This window comes from Pelophylax lessonae, assembly GCF_965119305.1.
Source record: "Pelophylax lessonae genome assembly, chromosome: 2".
In the NCBI taxonomy this organism is placed as follows: domain Eukaryota; kingdom Metazoa; phylum Chordata; class Amphibia; order Anura; family Ranidae; genus Pelophylax; species Pelophylax lessonae.
The window spans coordinates 427,090,206-427,111,172 of NC_138769.1; the positions used below are offsets into that span (position 1 = coordinate 427,090,206).

The 20,967-nt window shown below is 43.0% G+C and overlaps 1 protein-coding gene across 1 annotated transcript; it reads right to left on the reverse strand.

The window, feature by feature from the left end:
- Positions 1-6,849: 6,849 nt before the first annotated feature.
- On the reverse strand, positions 6,850-20,576 carry C1QBP (complement C1q binding protein). The gene is made up of 6 exons (XM_082247096.1): positions 20,287-20,576; positions 18,050-18,200; positions 14,652-14,736; positions 12,324-12,419; positions 8,227-8,349; positions 6,850-7,119 (listed from the first exon to the last, which is right to left on the reverse strand). Exons 1-6 carry the CDS (start codon positions 20,501-20,503, stop codon positions 6,973-6,975), a joined length of 819 nt encoding a protein of 272 aa, XP_082103222.1. The 5' UTR covers positions 20,504-20,576; the 3' UTR covers positions 6,850-6,972.
- Positions 20,577-20,967: the final 391 nt, after the last annotated feature.

Consider the following 20,967-nt stretch of genomic DNA (forward strand, 5'->3'; position numbering starts at 1 on the left):
GAGGCACATGGTGAACAGAAATATTTTTGGTATCTGCTACTTAGTGATGTCACCCCCCCCCCCCCCATGCAATCAGAGGATTATTTGAACTTTATAGAATGCAAAGCATTCTGTGAATAGTGCCCATGTCAAATTACGGACTTTCTACATTCACACTGCAGGTGCTTGGCTAGGGTTCCAGAAGCAAGTGGAGATCACTCAACTAGCAATACTTACTACCATGAGTTCCAGCTTAGAGTAATCCCACAGGTATGGTTTATGCAAGTTGTACCTTTGTGAAATACCTGGAATTCTTCAAGATATATCTATTTTGTATCGCATAAAAAAAAAGTATTGGGGCTAGTCCACCTTTTTTGGAACACATTACTCATATTTATTGCAGCACATATAACCAGGTCCCACTGCCAGTCCACCCACCTGCAGTGTGATAGCAGGCAGGTGCTCTTCTTCCAGCACACAGTGTCACAATTTAAACACTGTCTCTCCACCCACACAAACATGTCATTTAGTTTCCAATGAATAAACTACAGTTACTGTCAGCCACCATAGCTGATGACTTTAGAAGTTCTGAATAAAACGCCAGGGTGCCAAGGAGTGTTCTCATAGTTCATTCAAAAGCGTATGACTGTATGGGTAGAAAGCTGCAGGAGCCTGACCACTACACCCCTAATCATGGGTACAAGGCTTTCCAGGATCCTTCAGGAAAAAAATAAATGCGTTTTTTTTCCTGCAAAAATTTGAATTTTTATTTTATTCCTGGAAAGTAGAACTTATGCACAGCCACTTTCTGCCTACACTATCAGCTACAGCACAGGCTTCCAGTAGCAGGAGCGCTTCCATAGACATCATGCAGTGATTGCATGCGGCTCTTTGATCATCAAGTCCTTTGGGCTTATATTTAAAATTCAGTGTAGCACATTAGAAAACAGTCCAAAAAGTCCCATAAAGATGTGATCACATACACAACAAACATCAAAACGGGTGAAATACTTTGTGGCTGTATGATTGCTTTCAAACACCCAGTGTCTTATCTTCACACACACTAAATATCCATCACCAAGCAAAGTGCCTACTCACATAGTGACTTACAGACAGTATACTACCACAAGACCAACTTAATTAAACCCCGCTTTAAAATACACGTACAAGAGCATTAAATAAAAGCATGCGTTGCAAATATCATCCAGCTCACCACCTCACAGCCCGACTTTGGTAAAACATCAAAGAGCTCTACTACTCCCCCTAGATGCATGTCACCACATGACTGGGCTTCTTTAGTAGGTCTTTGGACTTGGCTGATCACAGAACAGGGTAAAAGGCCAATCACATTGCCCCTTTACCACGTGATTGGCTGTCACGTCAATGACAGCTGATCATGGAAGTAAACACGCTGGTTGACTTTTTCCCCTCTTGTGTGAGAAAAGAAAGCCGGTAACCAGCTTCTCTTACAGGAACACTGCTCGCTATTAGTACGCAATCATCAGTGTCACCTACCAGTGCAGCTTTATCAGCCCAAAAATTACCTGTTTGAACAATTTTATAACAAACTTTTTCTTCAAAAATGTTTTTTTTTTTTTTATTAAATACCAAAAGAAAGTGATTTGTGTAAAAAAAAAAAAAAAAAAATGTTGTCTGAGTACAGTGTTGCATGACCACACAATTGTCATTCAAAGTGCTACAGCACTGAAAATTGGCCTGGTCAGAAAGGGAATAGAGGTGCCCAGTAAGCAAATGGTTAAACACGACTATGCATTATTGCACTGCTCCTACATTTATATGGCCATAATACATGCATACTAAAAGTGAACAGGCACCTTACACCAGACTGGACCAAAAAAAAAACAACACCTAGGACAGTTCCAATACATCATAGAAGTTTACTTTAAATCCTTTTAAGTCAAGGGGTAATTAAATACTGTGGGATTAGACTTTGAAGTTATGTGCTGGTTCTCACAACTTTAACCACTTTGCTTATCAAAAAGGGAAAATTTTGATCTACAGTTCTCTATGTATTAAAACAAAAAGGCTTGCAAAAATTAACCCACTTTCTCACACTGCTGGGTTGTAACTTTTGCACCAGGTTGTGTAATTGGATGTTTTTTTTTTTTTCTTCACACTCCAAGCACCCTGCTGAATATCAAACATTGACATATTGAAGGAAAAAAAACTGTTAGTCAGGTAAACTACGTTAACCATATTTTCCTTGTAATGTAAACCTGCAGGATTTGCTTTACCTTTAAAGCCCAACTCACAGCATCATCCTTTTGCTACAACTCTTTCTGAACTTAAGCAGTTTTCCCTCAGAGGTCTGCCCTGCAGCTGTTAGTGTGAACTGAGCACCATTGTATTCGGTTTTTCTTCTGCACCGAAACCCAGCTCTCCACCCAAGTGTGAACCTACCCCAAGATCACCTGAACATTATAAGTCATCAGGCAAAAGAAACAAATATGCTCTTAAACTGTGTTAGTGCACATGGGTGGTCCTACTCCAAGTTAAAAGGAATTATAGCAGTTTTCTGTATACTGTTGCAGATCCCCGTCAAAACTAGACCTATTGTATACCGCTCTGCTTATGTAGAGAATACAGGCGAAGAGCCCGCTTCATCCCTCACTTAGCTGAGCTGGGAGGCGAATTAAAGCATGCAGACAAAATAAAAGGGGTAGGTTCATACATTGGCCTCTATTCATATAGAAGACTCTCTGTGCATAGTATCTGAGTAGGTACTTATTGATCCCAAAATACAATATCTAAAAAAAAATCAGGGGTTGTGAATTGGATGGACCCGGAGAAGTGGATCCTTGACCAGTTCACAAAAAAGGGTGATCAAATATAAGTACCACAGATATACAATAATAATGGCAGAGATCCTAAGAATTAGTGAAAAAATAGAATTTGTTTATTAGGCACTTGTGCCTGGTGAAGGAACACATCACAGGCCTGGAAGGTGATATGAACTCCACTTGGAAAAAATCCAAAATATGAATGAAGAATGTCTGGTTCTCCGATAAATGGCTTGTATGATTATAACTTGATGAAAGGAAATTTCCAGAAATAATAGTGGAAGTACAGTTAATGATGGTGTTGCTGGAAGGTGCAAACAGCCCGTGGAAAGTGCACTCCCAAACAGGGAAAACCACTGTTGAAATTGAATGTAGTGTAGCCTGTCCACAGAGTCATGAGATACCAAGCCGCCAAAGTATGCAGAGATGTATCAAAATTTAACAGGATATACTCATCCGTGCTGGGCAGGAGGGACAGCGTGCACCGTGGTAAGTGCGGGCTTGGTGAAAACAAAGTTCATACCTCAATGCTGGGTAACATGACCCCGCCAGCTCATACAGTCCTCCGTCGGCACTTTCATTCACCGCGTGTCTCAAGCCTCCTTCAGAATAGCGACGTGTGGGTCCGTGTATGCCAGCCCCACGTCAAATCCGGTATGGCGAGCTGTATGCAAAGAAAGCCGAGGTTGAGCCGGTGTTTGGGGGTCTATAGTATACCAGGGAGGTAGGTTCAGTTGAGGAAATCCATTTGACGCTGCTGCTGACTAGTTTCACCGACCTTGCATCAGTTTCATCAGAGCTAGTTACTGGGGGGCTGGATGTGCACTTAAGTAATCATCCATTAACGATCAGCCGTGCAGACACAGGTGTCTGCACTCGAGGGGAGATCATTAGGAGAGTACTGAAATAGTTAAGCCACTGATTGTCAGTGTGTCAGCTAACTAATAATAAAGGGAACATCCAGCTCCACCGAGCGTCCATCAATAGATAGTCTATGATGCACCCCCAAGATAAATGGCAAGTTTTTACTCTATTTGCTAAATAGAAGAATATATCAATATATGGACAAAGACTGCCATTATGCTGGGGCACAGTTTATCTCAGGGGTGAAACAATTAAAAAGCTAGAAGGTCAACAGTAAGCACACAATGTAACAAAACTAAGAGTGCTAGAGCTTGGCATGTAAGCACACAATGTATCAAAACAGAGAGTGCTGAAATTTGGCATATAAGCACACAATGTAACAAAACAGAGTGCTGGAATTTGACATATATAGGTACTCAATACAGAGTTACATAGAACAAAATACCAAGATATCGGAATATCAACAGTGCTGCATCAGAAGCTAGTTTGAATTTCACTGGCTTGACTCACAATACTGGAAAAAATGTACAACCTTTATACAAACCAGCTAATGATGCCGCTTTCTTAGTATAGTAAATATACTGTCCCACAGTGGATATCAGAGGTAGTTTAAAAGACCAGATGCTGAACATGTATGCCCAGGATGTAAGTCAATTCATACATACGACTGTTACCAAGAAAATGGCTTTTGTATTGAGCTGAATTATTTATTATTAAACTCCATTGGCATTATCATCTAATAGCTAAACTGCGTATGTATAGTGAGTTGTGCATGAGGGCCCGGGGGAATAAGCACCTTCCCTAATGTATAATGATCTGACATGAGTACTGCCATGGCCTAATTAATTAAATTGAAGAAACCGTACATAATGGGTGCAGGTTACTAGATCCTTTGGTAACCAACCCCCTCCGGTTTAAAGTTCTCTCATCGATGTCCCCACTGTATCCTGTCAGAGTCATCCTCACCTTCAAATTAGACATCCCTGGGGATGGGCTGGTAATTTGGACCACGGGTAATATCACCTGTGGCACACATTTATTGTGTGCACCGTGTTTTCCTTTTTTAAATACTAGTTATATCCCACCGCTGACTAGGGCATATGGGGGTCAAATAGTCCCCTTGGAGAAATACCATCCCTTGACCAGGGACTACCATTGACAAATAAATGGCATTTGGTCCAATGGCACTTAGCATGGGTGGTATACATGCCCTAACATCCCAGCACCTAGTGGGGTGATACCCGTAGCTAAAATAAGGAAGGGGCCAAAAAAAAAAAAATAAAAAAAATAAAAAATTTACCCAAGGGGGGGGGGAGGGGGGGGGGGGGACATTGTCCCATTTTATGGTAATGGCAGACCGGTACATTAACTATAAAACTGGCATAAAACATACTATTTGGCAAACAAGAGGGGCCATACAAATAAATGCGGCATTTGTATAGAACACTATGAAAAGACTTAATACTAAGACTAAGGAGAAATTGGCAGTGAATTAGGAAGTCAGGAATGGTTTTCACCAAGCCCGCACTTACCACGGTGCACGCTGCCCCTCCTGCCCAGCACGGATGAGTATATCCTGTTATATTTTGATACATCGGCGGCTTGGTATCTCATGACTCTGTGGACAGGCTGCACTACATTCAATTTCAACAGTGGTTTTCCCTGTTTGGGAGTGCACTTTCCACGGGCTGATTGCACCTTCCAGCAACACCATCATTAACTGTACTTCCACTATTATTTCTGGAAATTTCCTTTCATCAAGTTATAATCATACAAGCCATTTATCGGAGAACCAGACATTCTTCATTCGTATTTTGGATTTTTTCCAAGTGGAGTTCATATCACCTTCCAGACCTGTTGATCCTGCCATTTCCAGTTTTATGCTTTTTTACTCATAGGATCATTATTTGCTGTGCTATTGACCACCTCAGGACCTGAGAAGTGTTCCATTGCTCATTCTACATGATAGGTTTGCTTCATGTGGTGCACCGCATGATTTCTCACATGTTCACGGTTCAGTTGATGTATATCCACTGTCATGTGTTTTTAATTGATTTTATTAGGTTTTGTTTTCACTAATGTGATGTGTTCCTTCACCAGGCACAAGTGCCTAATAAACAAATTCTATTTTTTTCACTAATTCTTAGGATCTCTGCCATTATTATTGTATATCTGTGGTACTTATATTTGATGACCCTTTTTTGTGAACTGGTCAAGGATCCACTTCTCCGGGTCCATCCAATTCACAACCCCTGATTTTTTTAGAATTAAAGCATGCAGTTCCAGCTGAACTGTGCTCTGTGTGTTGTGTGTCACAGCACAGAACAGGAAGCAAATCGCTCCCGATTTACCAAAGGTTCTTCCCCTTTTCCAAATGACAAGAATTGTGCAAGCACAAGGCCTGATCCACTCTTTGTAAAATTCCCCCTAATATTTATAACTGGTTAGGTGGGTCATTACAGGTAGGAAGATCCAATGCCCAAGTCTCTTTCAAAGAGGATGTTCTTTACAAATTGATGATGTCAATATCAGTTTGCATATCCATGCAACTCACACATTCTCCATTTGCACATCGAATTTTACACCAGTTCTATACAAGCAGTCTGTAAACTAGCTATATAATCAAGAAATCAACCAAATCAAATAATGATACATTTTATTGGGACTTTCTTGTACAAAAAAATAGTGTGTACAGATTCTAAATGGCATGAAAAGGCCTTTTCAAAATGTGCATAGTACATACTGCAAAATTAAATAAAAATAAATTGGATTTTCTACAGGACACTTAACTTAAGAGGATCAGTAATCTTAGCCATAGTCTGTAGTTGGTAAATTAAACTTATGAAATGGCTTTCCACTTCTGTACAGACTACTTTAGTTATCTTTTCAAAAAAAAAAAAAAAAAAAAAAAAAAAAAAGGCATAAACTCAGAAAATTTCCACAGATAATTTGATAGACATTTAAAAGAAATGTTCTGCTAACTAATCCAATAAAATGGTAAACACAAATGAGACCTATTGCAGCTGGGTGAACAATTTTATAGGAAACCTGCGAGACTAGAAACTGGCTTTACTAACTAGTCAGTCACTGATCTGAAACATATGCAAATGGAAGGATTTAACACATTTCACACTTAACTGCCTGTATGGTTGTTTCAGACCAGTAATGCACTAGGAGGATAAACCAAGATCAGGGTACAGGGCTTGCCATGACAGCTCCTGCACCTCTATCTTCACTTAAGTGATTTTCTCAGAGTCCTTGAACCTATTTACTTTCACTGTGAAAATGACATACAAGTAACACCATAGGAAAACTAATCCTAACATGTTTAGCATTTAACAAACTTTTTCAGATTCTCAAGGAAATGGATATATTCTTGATGTTCTAAAGCAGTGCTGAGTTCCACAATTTCATCAGCAAAGGTGTTATCAATGCCACGGTCCGCCAGAAAATCCATCAAATGGTCATAAAGGGCCTGCAAAAAAAAATAAAAAATATATGCATATGTCACATTATAAAAACTATACCAGACATGAAAATTTGACTGCGTATGAAATGAAGACAAAGTATTACAGCCCAGATTAAAGACCTAATTCAAGGGGTTTAAAAACATACATTTTTTTCCTTCATATCTGAGGAACAAAGAAAAGCCAAAAATATTAAATTGTGCAGGAATAAATATTAAAAGTTTGCAATAGCCCAATGTTCTCTGTATTTTAGTGGACTAAAAACAAACTTTTAAGCCTCGCATATACGCGTCGAAATTCGACCGATCTGCCGATTGTCGGCTTGTTAGTATGCTGCTTCCGACAACCGACTCAGACTTTTCGGCCGAAAAAAATCCTGGTGTGCAGGCTATAAAATTTTTGTCCGCCGTCAAAACACGGCCGATTTTCGTGCAGTCAGTACAGATTTAGACAGGGAAAAATCTTATGAGCAAGACTGGGCATGCTCAGAGAAGAAAGAACACAAAGAAAGTAAACCAACACATGACATCACTTCTGAAGTAGAATTTTGTCGTGCGGGAAAATTCGTGTGCAGTCTAGGCACATTCCAACCAACAAAACACCACTCTGGACAAAAGACAGACGACTCTTTGCGTGTGTACGAGGCTTTACTCTTCAAACTATTGATTGAGATGCAAGACAAATATTGAACTTTACTTACAATAGGAATTCCATTTTTGGAGGATGCAGAAACTAGAGCTTTTATTTTAACCATACAAATATTGCTCCAGGTGAACATAATGAAGGTAGACCCTCCCATATCAGTTAGGGAAAGGCCTTGGAGAAACAGGCTATTTCTGGCCCTAGTTCTATGGATTACAGGAGTGCCAAACAATGCCCCAAAAGCAGTACGTTTGCAATGTACCTTCAAAAGTAGTGCATGCACTACTTTTGGTAGCGAGTGCTATTTCAGTCCATTAAAAATTAACTCAAAATGCACTGCACCCAATTCACACAGGAACATGAGCACGTTCTTGTGCATTCCTGGTGTGAACAAGCAATTATTTTATTTTAGTTGAGAAAAATGTAAAATTGTTAGAGGAAAGTTGAAATCAAGCAGCAATGTATATACCAACCCAGTCAAGGGAATCTGTGCCAAGAGTATAGCTGTTCTCTTTCCAGTCGGTCTCTCCAGTGGGCTGGAAGCTAACCTCTCGAATAGTGAAAATGTCACTCTCTTCCTCTTCACCATGTCCAACCTTAAACACATCAGGAAGAGCAAAAAGTTACATTTTAGAAAGGTGGCATCAGTAGATTACATCTTTTAGGAAAAAAAGTCCACAATATCTGCACCATGCCATTTCCATAAAGTGAGTATACTGCAAACAGCAAGTCTTTTAACATGTGCCATCATGCTACCTGTAACACTAGGAATGTCATGTATTTGGTAACATGTCTTACCCGTAATATTCAATATGTCTACCGCTTGCTGGAACTGAAAGTTAGAATGGGTGAATACTACTTGTGTGCAGTCGCAAAAAATTTTAAAAAAAAACTCAATGTCTCAAAACACCTTATGGCTGAAGGCGGTATGGGTTTGTCATTTAGGTTCCAGGTTGAAAAAGAGGGGATAATAAAAAAAAAAAAAAAAAAACATTTTTACGAGAGCAGCTTATTGGATTTTTTGTTTTGAAAGCCAGGTTGCAACAAGGCCTTAAAAGGAATTGTAAAGGCTAACGTTTTTTTAGTTAAAATAAGGAGGTTATACTCCCTCTAATATACTCTTTTTAAGTTCAGGCACTATCCGCTCCTGCATGTGCCTCCATAACAAGCTGTGTGTTATGGGACACGTGCGGGCATGCTCCCAAGCCAGGCTGTGTGCAGTTTGGGCCACGCCCCCCACTCCCCCTTTTTAAGATTTGACTGACAGCAGCAAAAGTCTCCTATGAGATCAGGGAGAGAGAAGAGAAGCAGCCGGAGACAGCGTTGGATCAAGAGATGGCTCAGCAGTGGCATGCACAAGGTGGGGCCAAGGGAATGACAAGGGAGGTCATCCAGGGACAGGACAGACAGACTTTGCTCTTCTGCCACAACAGCTTGATGATGGTTGCCGGGGATCCTGCCGTCTTACATTAACATAAGAATATGAACCGAATAGGACCATCAGCACGGGTGGCCGTTCCTTCAGAGCACATGCGCTAGTAATGTCACTGGCTGCATGTACAGTAAATCTCCTAAACTGTGTCCATTTGGGAGATACTGGCACTACCTATAGGTAAAAGTTAGCGATGGAAGTTTACTTCCACTTTAAGTCTCTGCATTGGAAGTCACAACCACTTGGCACTGTGGGTTAGAATTTGAACTGCAAACATGTACTGGATCAGGTCCGATTTAGATCTAATGCTCCTTTCGAACCTGTGTGGTGCCAAGTGTATTACCACCAGGTTTAGAAGTTTGGCCCTCACTCAGTGTGTGGAAATGACATGTCCTCCATATGTTGATTGCTGTCAGAATGACTAACCAATCTGGCTTTAATAAATGAAAAGATTTCCTCACAGTTGAGGTAAAGAATGAAGGAATTTATGTTTAATTTTTCTGACTTGAGATCATCTCATTTGGTTAACTGAATGTCATAAATGTGTCCGATTTATATTTATTTAAAGTGTTTAATTCAGGCTTCATCTGTTTTTACATATTTAAAATGTCTTCCTGTCTCCCATTTCTCAGTACTAGGTCCTATACTTGAATCTAAGGGCCCATTAACACCAAAAAGCAGTGCGGGATAGGTGTTACATGTGTGTTTCCTGCACCGCAGGCAAAAGCACTGGCTTTGCATTTAAATGAATGGGCTGTCAAAAGGCAATGCAGGGAAATGTGCTCAGACACATTAAACAAATACTCTTACATAAGGTGTACTTTTATTTGCAGTCCTCTCTTCTCTAAATCCATTCAAAGTGCTGAAGCATGCCTGCCCCATCAAAAAAAAAAAAAAAAAAAAAAAAAAAAAAAAAAAAGGGGGGGGAGGAGAGCTGGTTACACTCTGCAGAGCAGATTGGAGGGAAGGAACACACCCCCTTCACACAGCACACACAAACAGAGCTGAGGCTGTCAATTTGATGGAGCTCCCTCCCCTCACCTTTTTTTCCTCTGAATGTCAGGAAATCTTGTCAGAAGTAATTGATGCTGATAGCTTTGTTCACGTTTCAGGTCTAACTTTAGAACCACTTTTAAGGCCCGTACACACGTACCGATCGTCGGCATACAAACGTCGGTGGACGAAGGATCTGCCGATTGTACGCGTGTTAGTATGGTGCCTCCGACAGATGTCTGCGCACAATCCGCGGACAAAAGTCTTTCGTGCAAACATGAAAATATTTGTATGCCGACACCAGAACGGACGATTGTTCGCCTGTCAGTACACAATTCGGCCGACAGACCGCAGATTTGCAAGACTGGGCATGCTCAGAAAATAGAAAACACAGGGAAAGTTAACCATTACATGACATCACTTCTGCAGTCGGCGGACAAAATTCTTGTGCTGTCCTTGTGCTGTCTTTGCACTTTTCAGCAGACACCGACATCCCGGGGAGAAAAGAGGAACATTTGTAAGCCGACCATCGGTACGTGTGTACGGGGCTTAATTCTAATTAGTGAAAAATCAGTCAAATTCTTTCTACCGTGAAACAATTAAAAGTACCTGTGTGCAATTTGAATATCTCCTGTGAAGGGTTCTTCTTCCCGCTTCACATGAATATACCTGTTTGGATTATTTTTTAGTTTGTTTTCTATATCTTAGATACACTAATGCCTCGTTTCCACTGAGCGGAACGGTTCGGGTTGGTACAGTTTGGAAGGGTTAGAATGGTCCGGTCTATTCAGGTGAGCGTTTCCACTGCAAGTCGGGCGGACCAGGGACCATGCGGGGTTTACACCAAATGAGGTGTTTGTTTTGCTCTTTCATTTGACGTGAGCATTGATGGTTTCCAGTCCGCCAATCAGTAGACTATCGTGTGACGCCAGTAGCTCCGCCCTAACTGTACCGTACCATTTCCTATGGCCCTACATCTGAAGCAGGACCAGGAATGGTGCGGTTTGGTTCGGTTGTATGGGCCACTTTCATAATGGAAACACCCAAAAATGCGTACCGTACCGAACCGACCCGCTCAGTGGAAACGAGGCATAAGTGTTTTGTTGTTTTATGTTACCATCTTCCTATGTTTTTTTGTTGCATTTTCTAGGTTAATTATATACTGGTCCTCCTGTCCACCAGTTAAAACCATAGCTACCAAGTTTGAAAATGCCTGTTAGAAATTAGACTGAAGGAAAATGCATTTATACATTTTTTTTTCTTTTAAAGAGGAACTAATAGGACCAAGGTTTAACTAATATCAAAGTTCACTAATAAGTGAAAAATATATATGCTATTCTGTTCAACCCGTATTATGAACCAAACAGCTTAGCTAGGTCCTGTACATCCTGAGACCTCTCCGTTGACTACACTGCAGTTAAGCAATAGAGCCTATGGCAGGACAAGCAGAGGTGATGAGATAATGTCATCACTCTGCTCTCTCCTACTGTCAGGAAATTCTCACTGTTAGATGAGCAGCAGTCACTAAACCCCAAAGCCTTACAGAGAACACAATGGACTTATGTCAAGACAGGAAAAAAAAAAAAAAAAATCATATCCTTCTACAAGCTGTATGCAGATTACACCTAATGAATCCAAAGCTGGATTAAATTGTGCAGTTTAGCTTTATTTCTCTTTCCAAAGACTTTCCCCCCCCCCACGGTTATGCTGTGTGTGTGCATATAATGATTTTATGGGGGGGGGGGGGGGGGGGGAATGTAATAACTAGTCCACAGTTTATACAGAGTATTTAGTTCCTTTTTGTACAATGCTAAACTATAGTTCAGTGATGGTGAACCTTGGCACCCCAGATGTTTTTGAACTACAGTTCCCATAATGTTCAACTAGACCGCAGAGTGCATGAGCATCATGGGAAATGTAGTTCCAAAACATCTGGGATGCCAAGGTTTGCCATCACTGCTATAGTTCATATGTTATTTACAAGGCCTACTGCTGAAAATAACGTTGCTACGATAAAATTACTACTATATGTATGTTCGTTATGTTATAAAGAAACAGATAATCCTGAATGCTAATTTTAAGTGTAAACATAAAAACACCAATGCACAGGCTTTGCTAGCTCTATGACGAGAGCTGACACGTTACCTCATCTTCAGGATAATGGCAGTCAAGAACCAATGTCTGGTTACTATCAAGTTTTGTAACTTCTACAACAAAGTTAGGTGTGGAAACTAGTTCAGGCTGCAGGAGAAGAGAAATTTAAAAAAAAGTGATTAGTTTTAGGTTATCTCATCACAATTTCTTTTTAAAGCTGAAGTTTTTTTTTTTTTAAACTAAAAAGACACAACCCATTTTGCTCCTATAGCTGCAGTCACAAAGAAAAAAATAAAATGTCCCCCCCCCCCCCCCCCAAGAAGCCTGCAGAGCATTGCACATGCGATTGGCAGATTGCAGGTTCAATCTCAGTATGGCAGTCTGCCCGTACATTGCACAAGCAGGTAGTTATCTGAGAGCAGGAAGAATCCATGAACCACCAGAGGGCTCACAAGCGCCTTCGTAGTTCACTCAGAACTACAAGCTGTAATAGCTGACGATACATGTAGCCTATTCATCCATAGGAAACTGAAAAAATAACACGACCGTGTGGGTGGAGCCCCACGCACCACGCTGGTTTCAAATTGTGGCAGTGGGTGTGGGGATCACGGGGGGGGGGATAAAAAAAAAAAAAAAAGGCTTACAGGATGCAGATGCTGGAACAGGTTACATGTTCCGTCCTGAAAATATGTTTCAAAAGGTGAACTAATCTTTTAAAAGTTCCAAATTATCTATTACCCGCAGGGAAAAAAAGATCCAGTAGCAGCCCATTGCCTCCTCTCCCACTAAGAAAAGCTCATGCATTGGTTGCGCTGCATGCAACAAGATTTGAGAAATGCGGGACAGAATCCTGTCATTCATCAGACTCTGCCCCATTCACAGATTGTGTTACATGCAATGATGCAATGTAACCAATGCATGGGCTTTTCTCGATGGAAGAGGAGGGTGCTTGTCCCTGTTGAATCTTTTTCACTGCAGCTGACCGAAAACTTGGAGCTATTATCCCCCTCAGAGTCTGAAATTCAGCAGCAGGAAGAGGATCGGTCACCACTGGAGAAGATTTCTACAGTATCCAGCAGCTTGACAGATAGGGGTACACACTTCATTAGAGGTAAGTGATGTAACTGCAGCCTTAAGAGTCAAATTTGTTGACTAAACTGCAGCTTTTATCAAAATACTGCAGGTATATCTCTTAGGATTAGTAAAAGGAATATACAAAACGCTAGGGATGCACCGAAATGAAAATTCTGGGCCAAAACCGAAAATGCAGGATGCCCTTGGCCGAAAAGCGACTTTTCCCCCCAATTTTTTTTTTTAAAATAGATAGAACAGGGGCATACACCAAAAACAGGCAGCGACGTACACCTGTCGCTGCCACCCTGTCACAGTATATGTACTGTGACGGGTTGACAAGGAGGTTAATTTAATTACCAATGGTATTTGTATTATGCAGCATGAGGGGGTTAATGTATTGTCACTGCTGGTCACTGAATTAACCCCTTTGTGCTGCATTAGTGCAACCAGTATCAGTGCAACCAGTGTTAATTAACACTGATACTGGTTGCACTAATGCAGCAGAAAGGGGTTAATTAACTGCCACTGGTCGGTCACTAATGCATCAGTGACCAGCAGTGGCAATACATTAACCCCCTCATGCTGCATAATTAATACTAATACCATTGGTCAGCTGCCTCAGCTCCCCCCCCCCCCCCCCACTGCCTCAGCGTCCCCCTCGGCAGTACACCCCCCCCCCCCTCTGGCTCGGCGTCCCTCCCCATCCCAACGATTCAATCTCCTTACTGTCACTCTGCCGAGTGCTCCTCCGGTGTCCTTCATTCAAAAGAAGCGCCTCTGGCCGGCGGCCCGCCTCCCGGTGATGTCACTACTACGATCTGTGCATGAATGAACTGACACACCGGGCGGGCGAGCGGCTGCTAATAGATATAACTATGTGAGCGCTTCACTTCCCTGTCAGAGGAGATACCCGCATGACAGGGAAGTGAAGGCTCACATAGTTATAGCTATTAGCGGCCACTCCCCCCCGCCCGGTGTCAGGTCACTTCATTCATACACACAGTCCCGCTGACAGGGAAGTGAAGGCTCACATAGTTATAGCTATTAGCGGCCGCTCGCCCGCCCTCCCGCCCGGTATGTCACTTCATTCATACACAGATCGTAGTAGTAGGGACATCATTGAGAGGCGGCGGCCGGCCAGAGGCGGGACTTTTCAAACCTGCGCTGGGCCCTCCTTTCTCACGGCGGCCATTAATTTCGGCATTGTTAACCCATTATCGGCCGAAATGGGATATTTTCGGTGCATCCCTACAAAAACGCCCATCCTCCCTCTCATGAAAGAAAACCAAAAAAAAGTAAACTTACTTCCTCTTCACCCTTCTGACCTTCTTGAGACTCCTCATCAAAGGATGGTGGAATGCTATTGTTTGTATTAAATGTCACAGTAATCCTACAAGGTTACAAAACAGCTTTAGGATATCTACAAAATATATAAAGGAGCATATACATTCAAAAATGAACTTCTAAGTAAAGGCAGGCTCAAATCAAGATGATCCCATTCTTAATAAAACAGAGCTGTATTAACTTCATTCTGGTAAGCAAATAAAGCTGAACATAGAGGGGAAAAAAAAAAAAACCTCTGTACGGCTGGGTTCACACATGCCCAGTGCGAATTGTATGTCAGTTTTCCAAATTTGTTCAGCGGTTGAAGTGCGTTTTTGATGGGGTTCTGATGCAAATTTGCAAGGCTCAGGACTGGATTTTTGTCTCAGCTGCATTTTCAGTGCTGGCCAATACATACAGTTGCGCTCATAAGTTTCCATACCCTGGCAGAATTTATGATTTCTTGGCCATTTTTCAGAGAATATCAATGAGAACACAAAAACTTCTTTCACCCATGGTTAGGATTTGGCTGAAGCCATTTATTATCAAATCGTGTTTACTCTTTTTAAAATCATAATGGCAACAGAAACTACCCAAATGACCCTGATCAAAAGTTTACATACCCCAGTTCTTAATACCGTGTATTGACCCCTTTAACAATGACAGCTTGAAGTCTTTTGTGGTATTTGTGGAGGAGGCACTTTCTCAGATGGTAAAGCTGCCCATTCTTCCTGGCAAAAAGCCTCCAGTTTAGGGATCCACCGATTATCGGCAAAGCCGATATATCGAGGGCCGATATGCACTTTCCCCGATATATCGGAATCGGCCACCAAGGTGACCAATATTTAGGGAAAGTGCATGTACCAGAGTGATGCCTGCATCTAGAGGCATCACCTCAGAACCGGCGTCAATAGCCGACGGTCGGCTGTCTTGAAATGACAACCGATGCGGCTGAGAGGCCGCTCGACTGTCATTACAAGGAGCAGGAGGGGACTCCCCCCCCCCCCCCCCCCCTCCCGCGGCTCGCCCAGGTCTCCCGTCCCACCGGGAGACCTGGGGAACCAGCCTGCACAGCCGTCAAAGACCCGATCAAAGCCGCATTCGGCTCCGATCGAGTCTCCATGCAAAAACCCAGAAGTGATGTCTGACTCGGCGCCAGATAAAAAAAAAAAAAAAAAAAAAAAAAAAAAGACAGCATTCAAAACAGCCAAACTTGGCGTTTTGAATGCTTTTAAGTGCAGAGGAGGGGTTTGGGGTCTTTTAGGCCCCCAGATCCCTCCACAAGAGTACCCATCAAGTAAAAAAAAATAAAAAAATATATATATATTTTTTTTTTAAATGTACGAAAATATCGGCCGATACCAATACGCAATGACCAAAATATAGGTATCGGCAATGAAAACCCGATATCAGTCAATCCCTACTCCAGCTCCTGTAAATTCTTGGGCTGTCTTGCATGAACTGCACGTTTGAGATCTCCCCAGAGTGGCTCAATGATATTGGAGGTCAGGAAACTGAGATGGCCACTCCAGAACCTTCACTTTATTCTGCTGTAGCCATGACAGGTCGACTTGGCCTTGTGTTTAGGATCATTGTCACGTCCAAGTAAGTCCCATGCACAGCTTCCGGGCTGATGAATGCAAATTTTCCTCCAGTATTTTTTGATAACATACTGCATTCATCTTGCCATCAATTCCGACAAATTTCCTGTGCCTTTGTAGCTCACACATCCCCAAAACATCAACGATCCACCTCTGTTTCACAGTAGGAATGGTGTACCTTTTTATTTTAGGCCTTGACTCCTCTCCAAATGTAGCCTTTATGGTTGTGGACAAAAAGCTAGACTTTTTGCCTCATCACCCGAAATGACAGAAGGTTTGAGGCTTGTCTCTGTGCCGTTTGGCGTATTGTAAGCTGGATACTTTGTGGCATTTGCATAGTAATGGCTTCTTCTGACGACTCGACCATGCAGCCCATCTTTCTTCAAGTTCCTCCTTATTGTGCATCTTGAAAAAGCCACACCACATGTTTTCAGAGAGTCCTGTATTTCACCTGAACTTATTTGTGGGTTTTTCTTTGCATCCCGAACAATTTTCCTGGCAGTTGTGGCTGAAAACTTAGTTGGTCTACCTGACCGTGGTTTGGTTTCAACAAAACTCCTCATTTTCCACTTCTTGATTAGAGTTTAAACACTGCTGATTGGCATTCTCAATTCCTTAAATATCTTTTTATATCCCTTTCCTGTTTTATACAGTTCAACTACCTTTTCCTGCAGATCCTTTTGCTTTCCCCATGACTCAGAATCCAGAAATGTCAGCGCAGCACTGGATGAAAGATGCAAGGGTCTGTCAGGAGTCCAGAAACTCATTGACCTTTTATAAACACACTAAATTACAAGCAAACCTATCACAGATGGGGATGGTTACCTATAATAGCCATTCAAACCCCTTTGTGTCAACTTGTGAGCATGTTTTCAGGCCAAAATCCCCAGGGTATGTAAACTTTTGATCAGGGCAATTTGGGTAGTTTCTGTTGTCATTATGATTTAAAAAAGTGTAAACCCAGTTGATTGATAATAAACTGCTTTAGCCAAACACTAACCATGAGTGAAAGAAAAGTTTGTGTGTTATTCATATTCTCGCAAAAATGGCCCAGAAATCATAAATTCTGCCAGGGTATGTAAACTTATGAGCACAACTGTAGTAGATAAAGGGTGTCAACTCGTGTAGTAGGAGAGCAATCCGTTCTGAAATCCTGAACAGAATTGTGAACTGAATCTGGAAATTAATCCTGAACACGTGCGATTCAGAAGCGTTCCCATAGAACTCAATGAGCCTGGAATTCGTACCTGAATCACACTGCAATGTTTAGAAAATGCACAGGACTCCTTTTAAATTTGCACTGCAGATACACCGCATATATGTGAACAGCTTCAATAAAAATCAATTTTATTTTACATGTCATGCGAATAGGATGTGGTTCAAAATGCATCCAATTCGCATATATGTGAACCATTGCCTGCCTCTCCTACCCACTGAAGCAGCTGCTGGCATCTCAGGCTGGGACCAGACCAGAGCGGCTGCAGAATAGGCAAGTATAGACATCTTTTCTTTACATGGTGACAGTAGGTTTAGCCTTTACATCTACTTTAAGTACTACACTAATCTATTTTGTGGAGTTCTTCCTTAACTCTCTGTGCACATTGTGGTCTCCCACAGGGTTTACATCTGTAGTGCAAAAAAAAAAAAATTGAACCAGAATGTGGGATTCCGAGCTTGGGAGCCAAGGAAGTGGTCCCTATGAGTTTTGTAGCAAAAGGTAGAATTGGAAAGGAAAAAAGTTGTATACAGCTGATAATAAAAAGAATTTATGGTACATACTTCTCTCCAGAAACGTTGCGGGTCAGCTTAGCCTCTGTTCCGTGGACTTCAATTTCCCACCCACCAGACATTTTGGGGAGGCTCTTGTGTTTTTGGATTTTTCTCTCTTCTTTGATTTCATCGTTCAAAAATTCTGCAAAGGCTTTGTCTCCTTAAACAATGAAAAGTTGTAATATAGCAGCACATACAAACTACATTGGACTTAAATAAAAAATGAGTTGCACAAGAAATATTTTACTTTAACACTATAAGAGTACTTTTGAAATAGAAGACTAAAGTACATTGTATAGGAAGCATGTTCCTGAGCTTAGAGTGATCCTGGAGCAAAAAAATTTTGGTTAAAACCCCTTACCTTTCAGAGTGCCTGGGCCTCGACCACCACTCTTGATCACTATAACTGACCTTCTCTGAAGGTCGATCTTCTGTGTCTCCAAAAGCTCTTACTACCTCTGACCTCAATGTCACCACTTTCTCCTACATTGTCACTTCTGCCATTTCTATACCTACTTATAGGCAATTCACTATTCTAGAGCAAGCTTTCTCAACCAGCTGTCCAATAGCGCCAGCATTAATCTTGGCACTAATGGCATGGGCCTATGTGGCCCCCCTCTTCTGTTCCGGTAACTCCTGATACTAATTATTTTTAGTTCTCTTTCAATAGGCCATTCACCCACTGCTCTCCAATGAAAAAAGGGGCATTTTTCATTTCTCCACTTGCCTCCCCAATGGTAAAGGGGCATTTCTCTTCTTGTCCGTCCGTCACATCCAATGCAAAGGGGGAACTTCTTCCCTAGACTTCATAGTACAGGGAACAATTCACTACTCACCTCCAATATAATGGTAGATCAACATGGGGGGTTAGGCATTCCCCTCCCTCCTCTCCCCTACTGACATGAGGGGGACGGGCCCATTTCCCCCCTCCCAATGACATCATGAGGGGGATGGGCCCATTTTCCCCCTCCCACCGCCATCATAAGGGGGGGCATTTTTCCTCTCCCACCGACATCGTGAAGGCGGGAGGGGCCCCATTTTTCCCCCTCCCCTCTCCCACCGACATCATGAAGGCAGGAGGGGCCCCATTTTTCCCCTCCCCTCTCCCACCGACATCATGAAGGCGGGAGGGGCCCCATTTTTCCCCCTCCCCTACCGACATCATGAAGGCAGGAGGGGCCCCATTTTTCCCCTCCCCTACCGACATCATGAAGGCAGGAGGGGCCCCATTTTTCCCCTCCCCTCTCCCACCGACATCATGAAGGCAGGAGGGGCCCCATTTTTCCCCTCCCCTACTGACATCATGAAGGCAGGAGGGGCCCCATTTTTCCCCTCCCCTACCGACATCATGAAGGCAGGAGGGGCCCCATTTTTCCCCCTCCCCTCTCCCACCGACATCATGAAGGCAGGAGGGGCCCTATTTTTCCCCTCCCCTACCGACATCATGAAGGCAGGAGGGGCCCCATTTTTCCCCCTCCCCTACCGACATCATGAAGGCGGGAGGGGCCCCATTTTTCCCCCTCCCCTCTCCCACCGACATCATGAAGGCAGGAGGGGCCCCATTTTTCCCCCTCCCCTCTCCCACCGACATCATGAAGGCGGGAGGGGCCCCATTTTTCCCCCTCCCCTCTCCCACCGACATCATGAAGGCGGGAGGGGCCCCATTTTTCCCCCTCCCACCGACATCATGAAGGCAGGAGGGGCCCCATTTTTCCCCCTCCCCTCTCCCACCGACATCATGAAGGCGGGAGGGGCCCCATTTTTCCCCTCCCCTCTCCCACCGACATCATGAAGGCAGGAGGGGCCCCATTTTCCCCCCTCCCCTACCGACATCATGAAGGCAGGAGGGGCCCCATTTTTCCCCCTCCCCTCTCCCACCGACATCATGAAGGCAGGAGGGGCCCCATTTTTCCCCTCCCCTACCAACATCATGGGGGGGGGGCTTACCCCCCCCCCCCCCCAATGTAAAGGGACATTGCTGCACTCGCACCCCCCATGGTTAAGGGAACCCTCTGATTTTCAGTGTTCTTTTCTTGCCATTCTTATGCTTTTCCTTTATGAAGATATAAATTCTGTAGTATATGTACGATAAGCTATACCTAGAAGTTCTATCAGGAATGCTGCCCCCTACTGTCTGTCCCCATGCTAGTCATACCTGAAGGTAACCTTGTCACCTAAGTGGAGGGAAGAGGTCCTAGGAAGAAGGGAAGAGGAGAAGAGTTATGGTATGGAGGAGCCGCACTCACCCTCAGTGTGTAATCCCCCGCATCCACACGACACAGCCGGGAAGCCTCTATGTGGGTAGAGGAAGTTCGGCCTGAGCGTTCTGCCTGCTCCGCTATTTATCCATAGAGAGCGGCACACGGACAGAGCCGGGCCCCGACTGCTCAGCAATGGCAGAGGCCGAGTGACCAGCACCCTGGCGGCAGCAGAGAACACGGAGCGAGACAAGGAGGACAGCATGCTACAACCGTGACCCACGTGTGTGACGAGAGGACACTGTGACACCTCTCACCCCGGAAGTGAAAAGGCGGATGTCACGCTGTCATCCAATGGTGTTAGTCCAGAGGGGCGTGTTGGGAGGCCAGGAGGTGAAGAGAGCAGGCTGGGGAAGACACTTTTCATTCATTGGGTTACCTGGCAGGAGGAGTCTAGCAGAACAAAACTCTGCCCATTTATCATTTTATTTCCTTTAGCTTTATAGATTCAACTATGTAGTGTAGGGCCTGCCTGGTTCCATACACACTGAAAATGTTTAGTTCTATATTATATGGTTTTAGTAAATCTAAAGGAAAATTGTTCAAGAAAATTGTGGCCATACATGCTTTGATTTTGTTTTCTGATCAAAAAGCATTTCAATCAAATAGCCATAACTTCCCATCCGATCTGTTTAGATCAGATTTGATCAAAGTAGGTCTCCAATACTG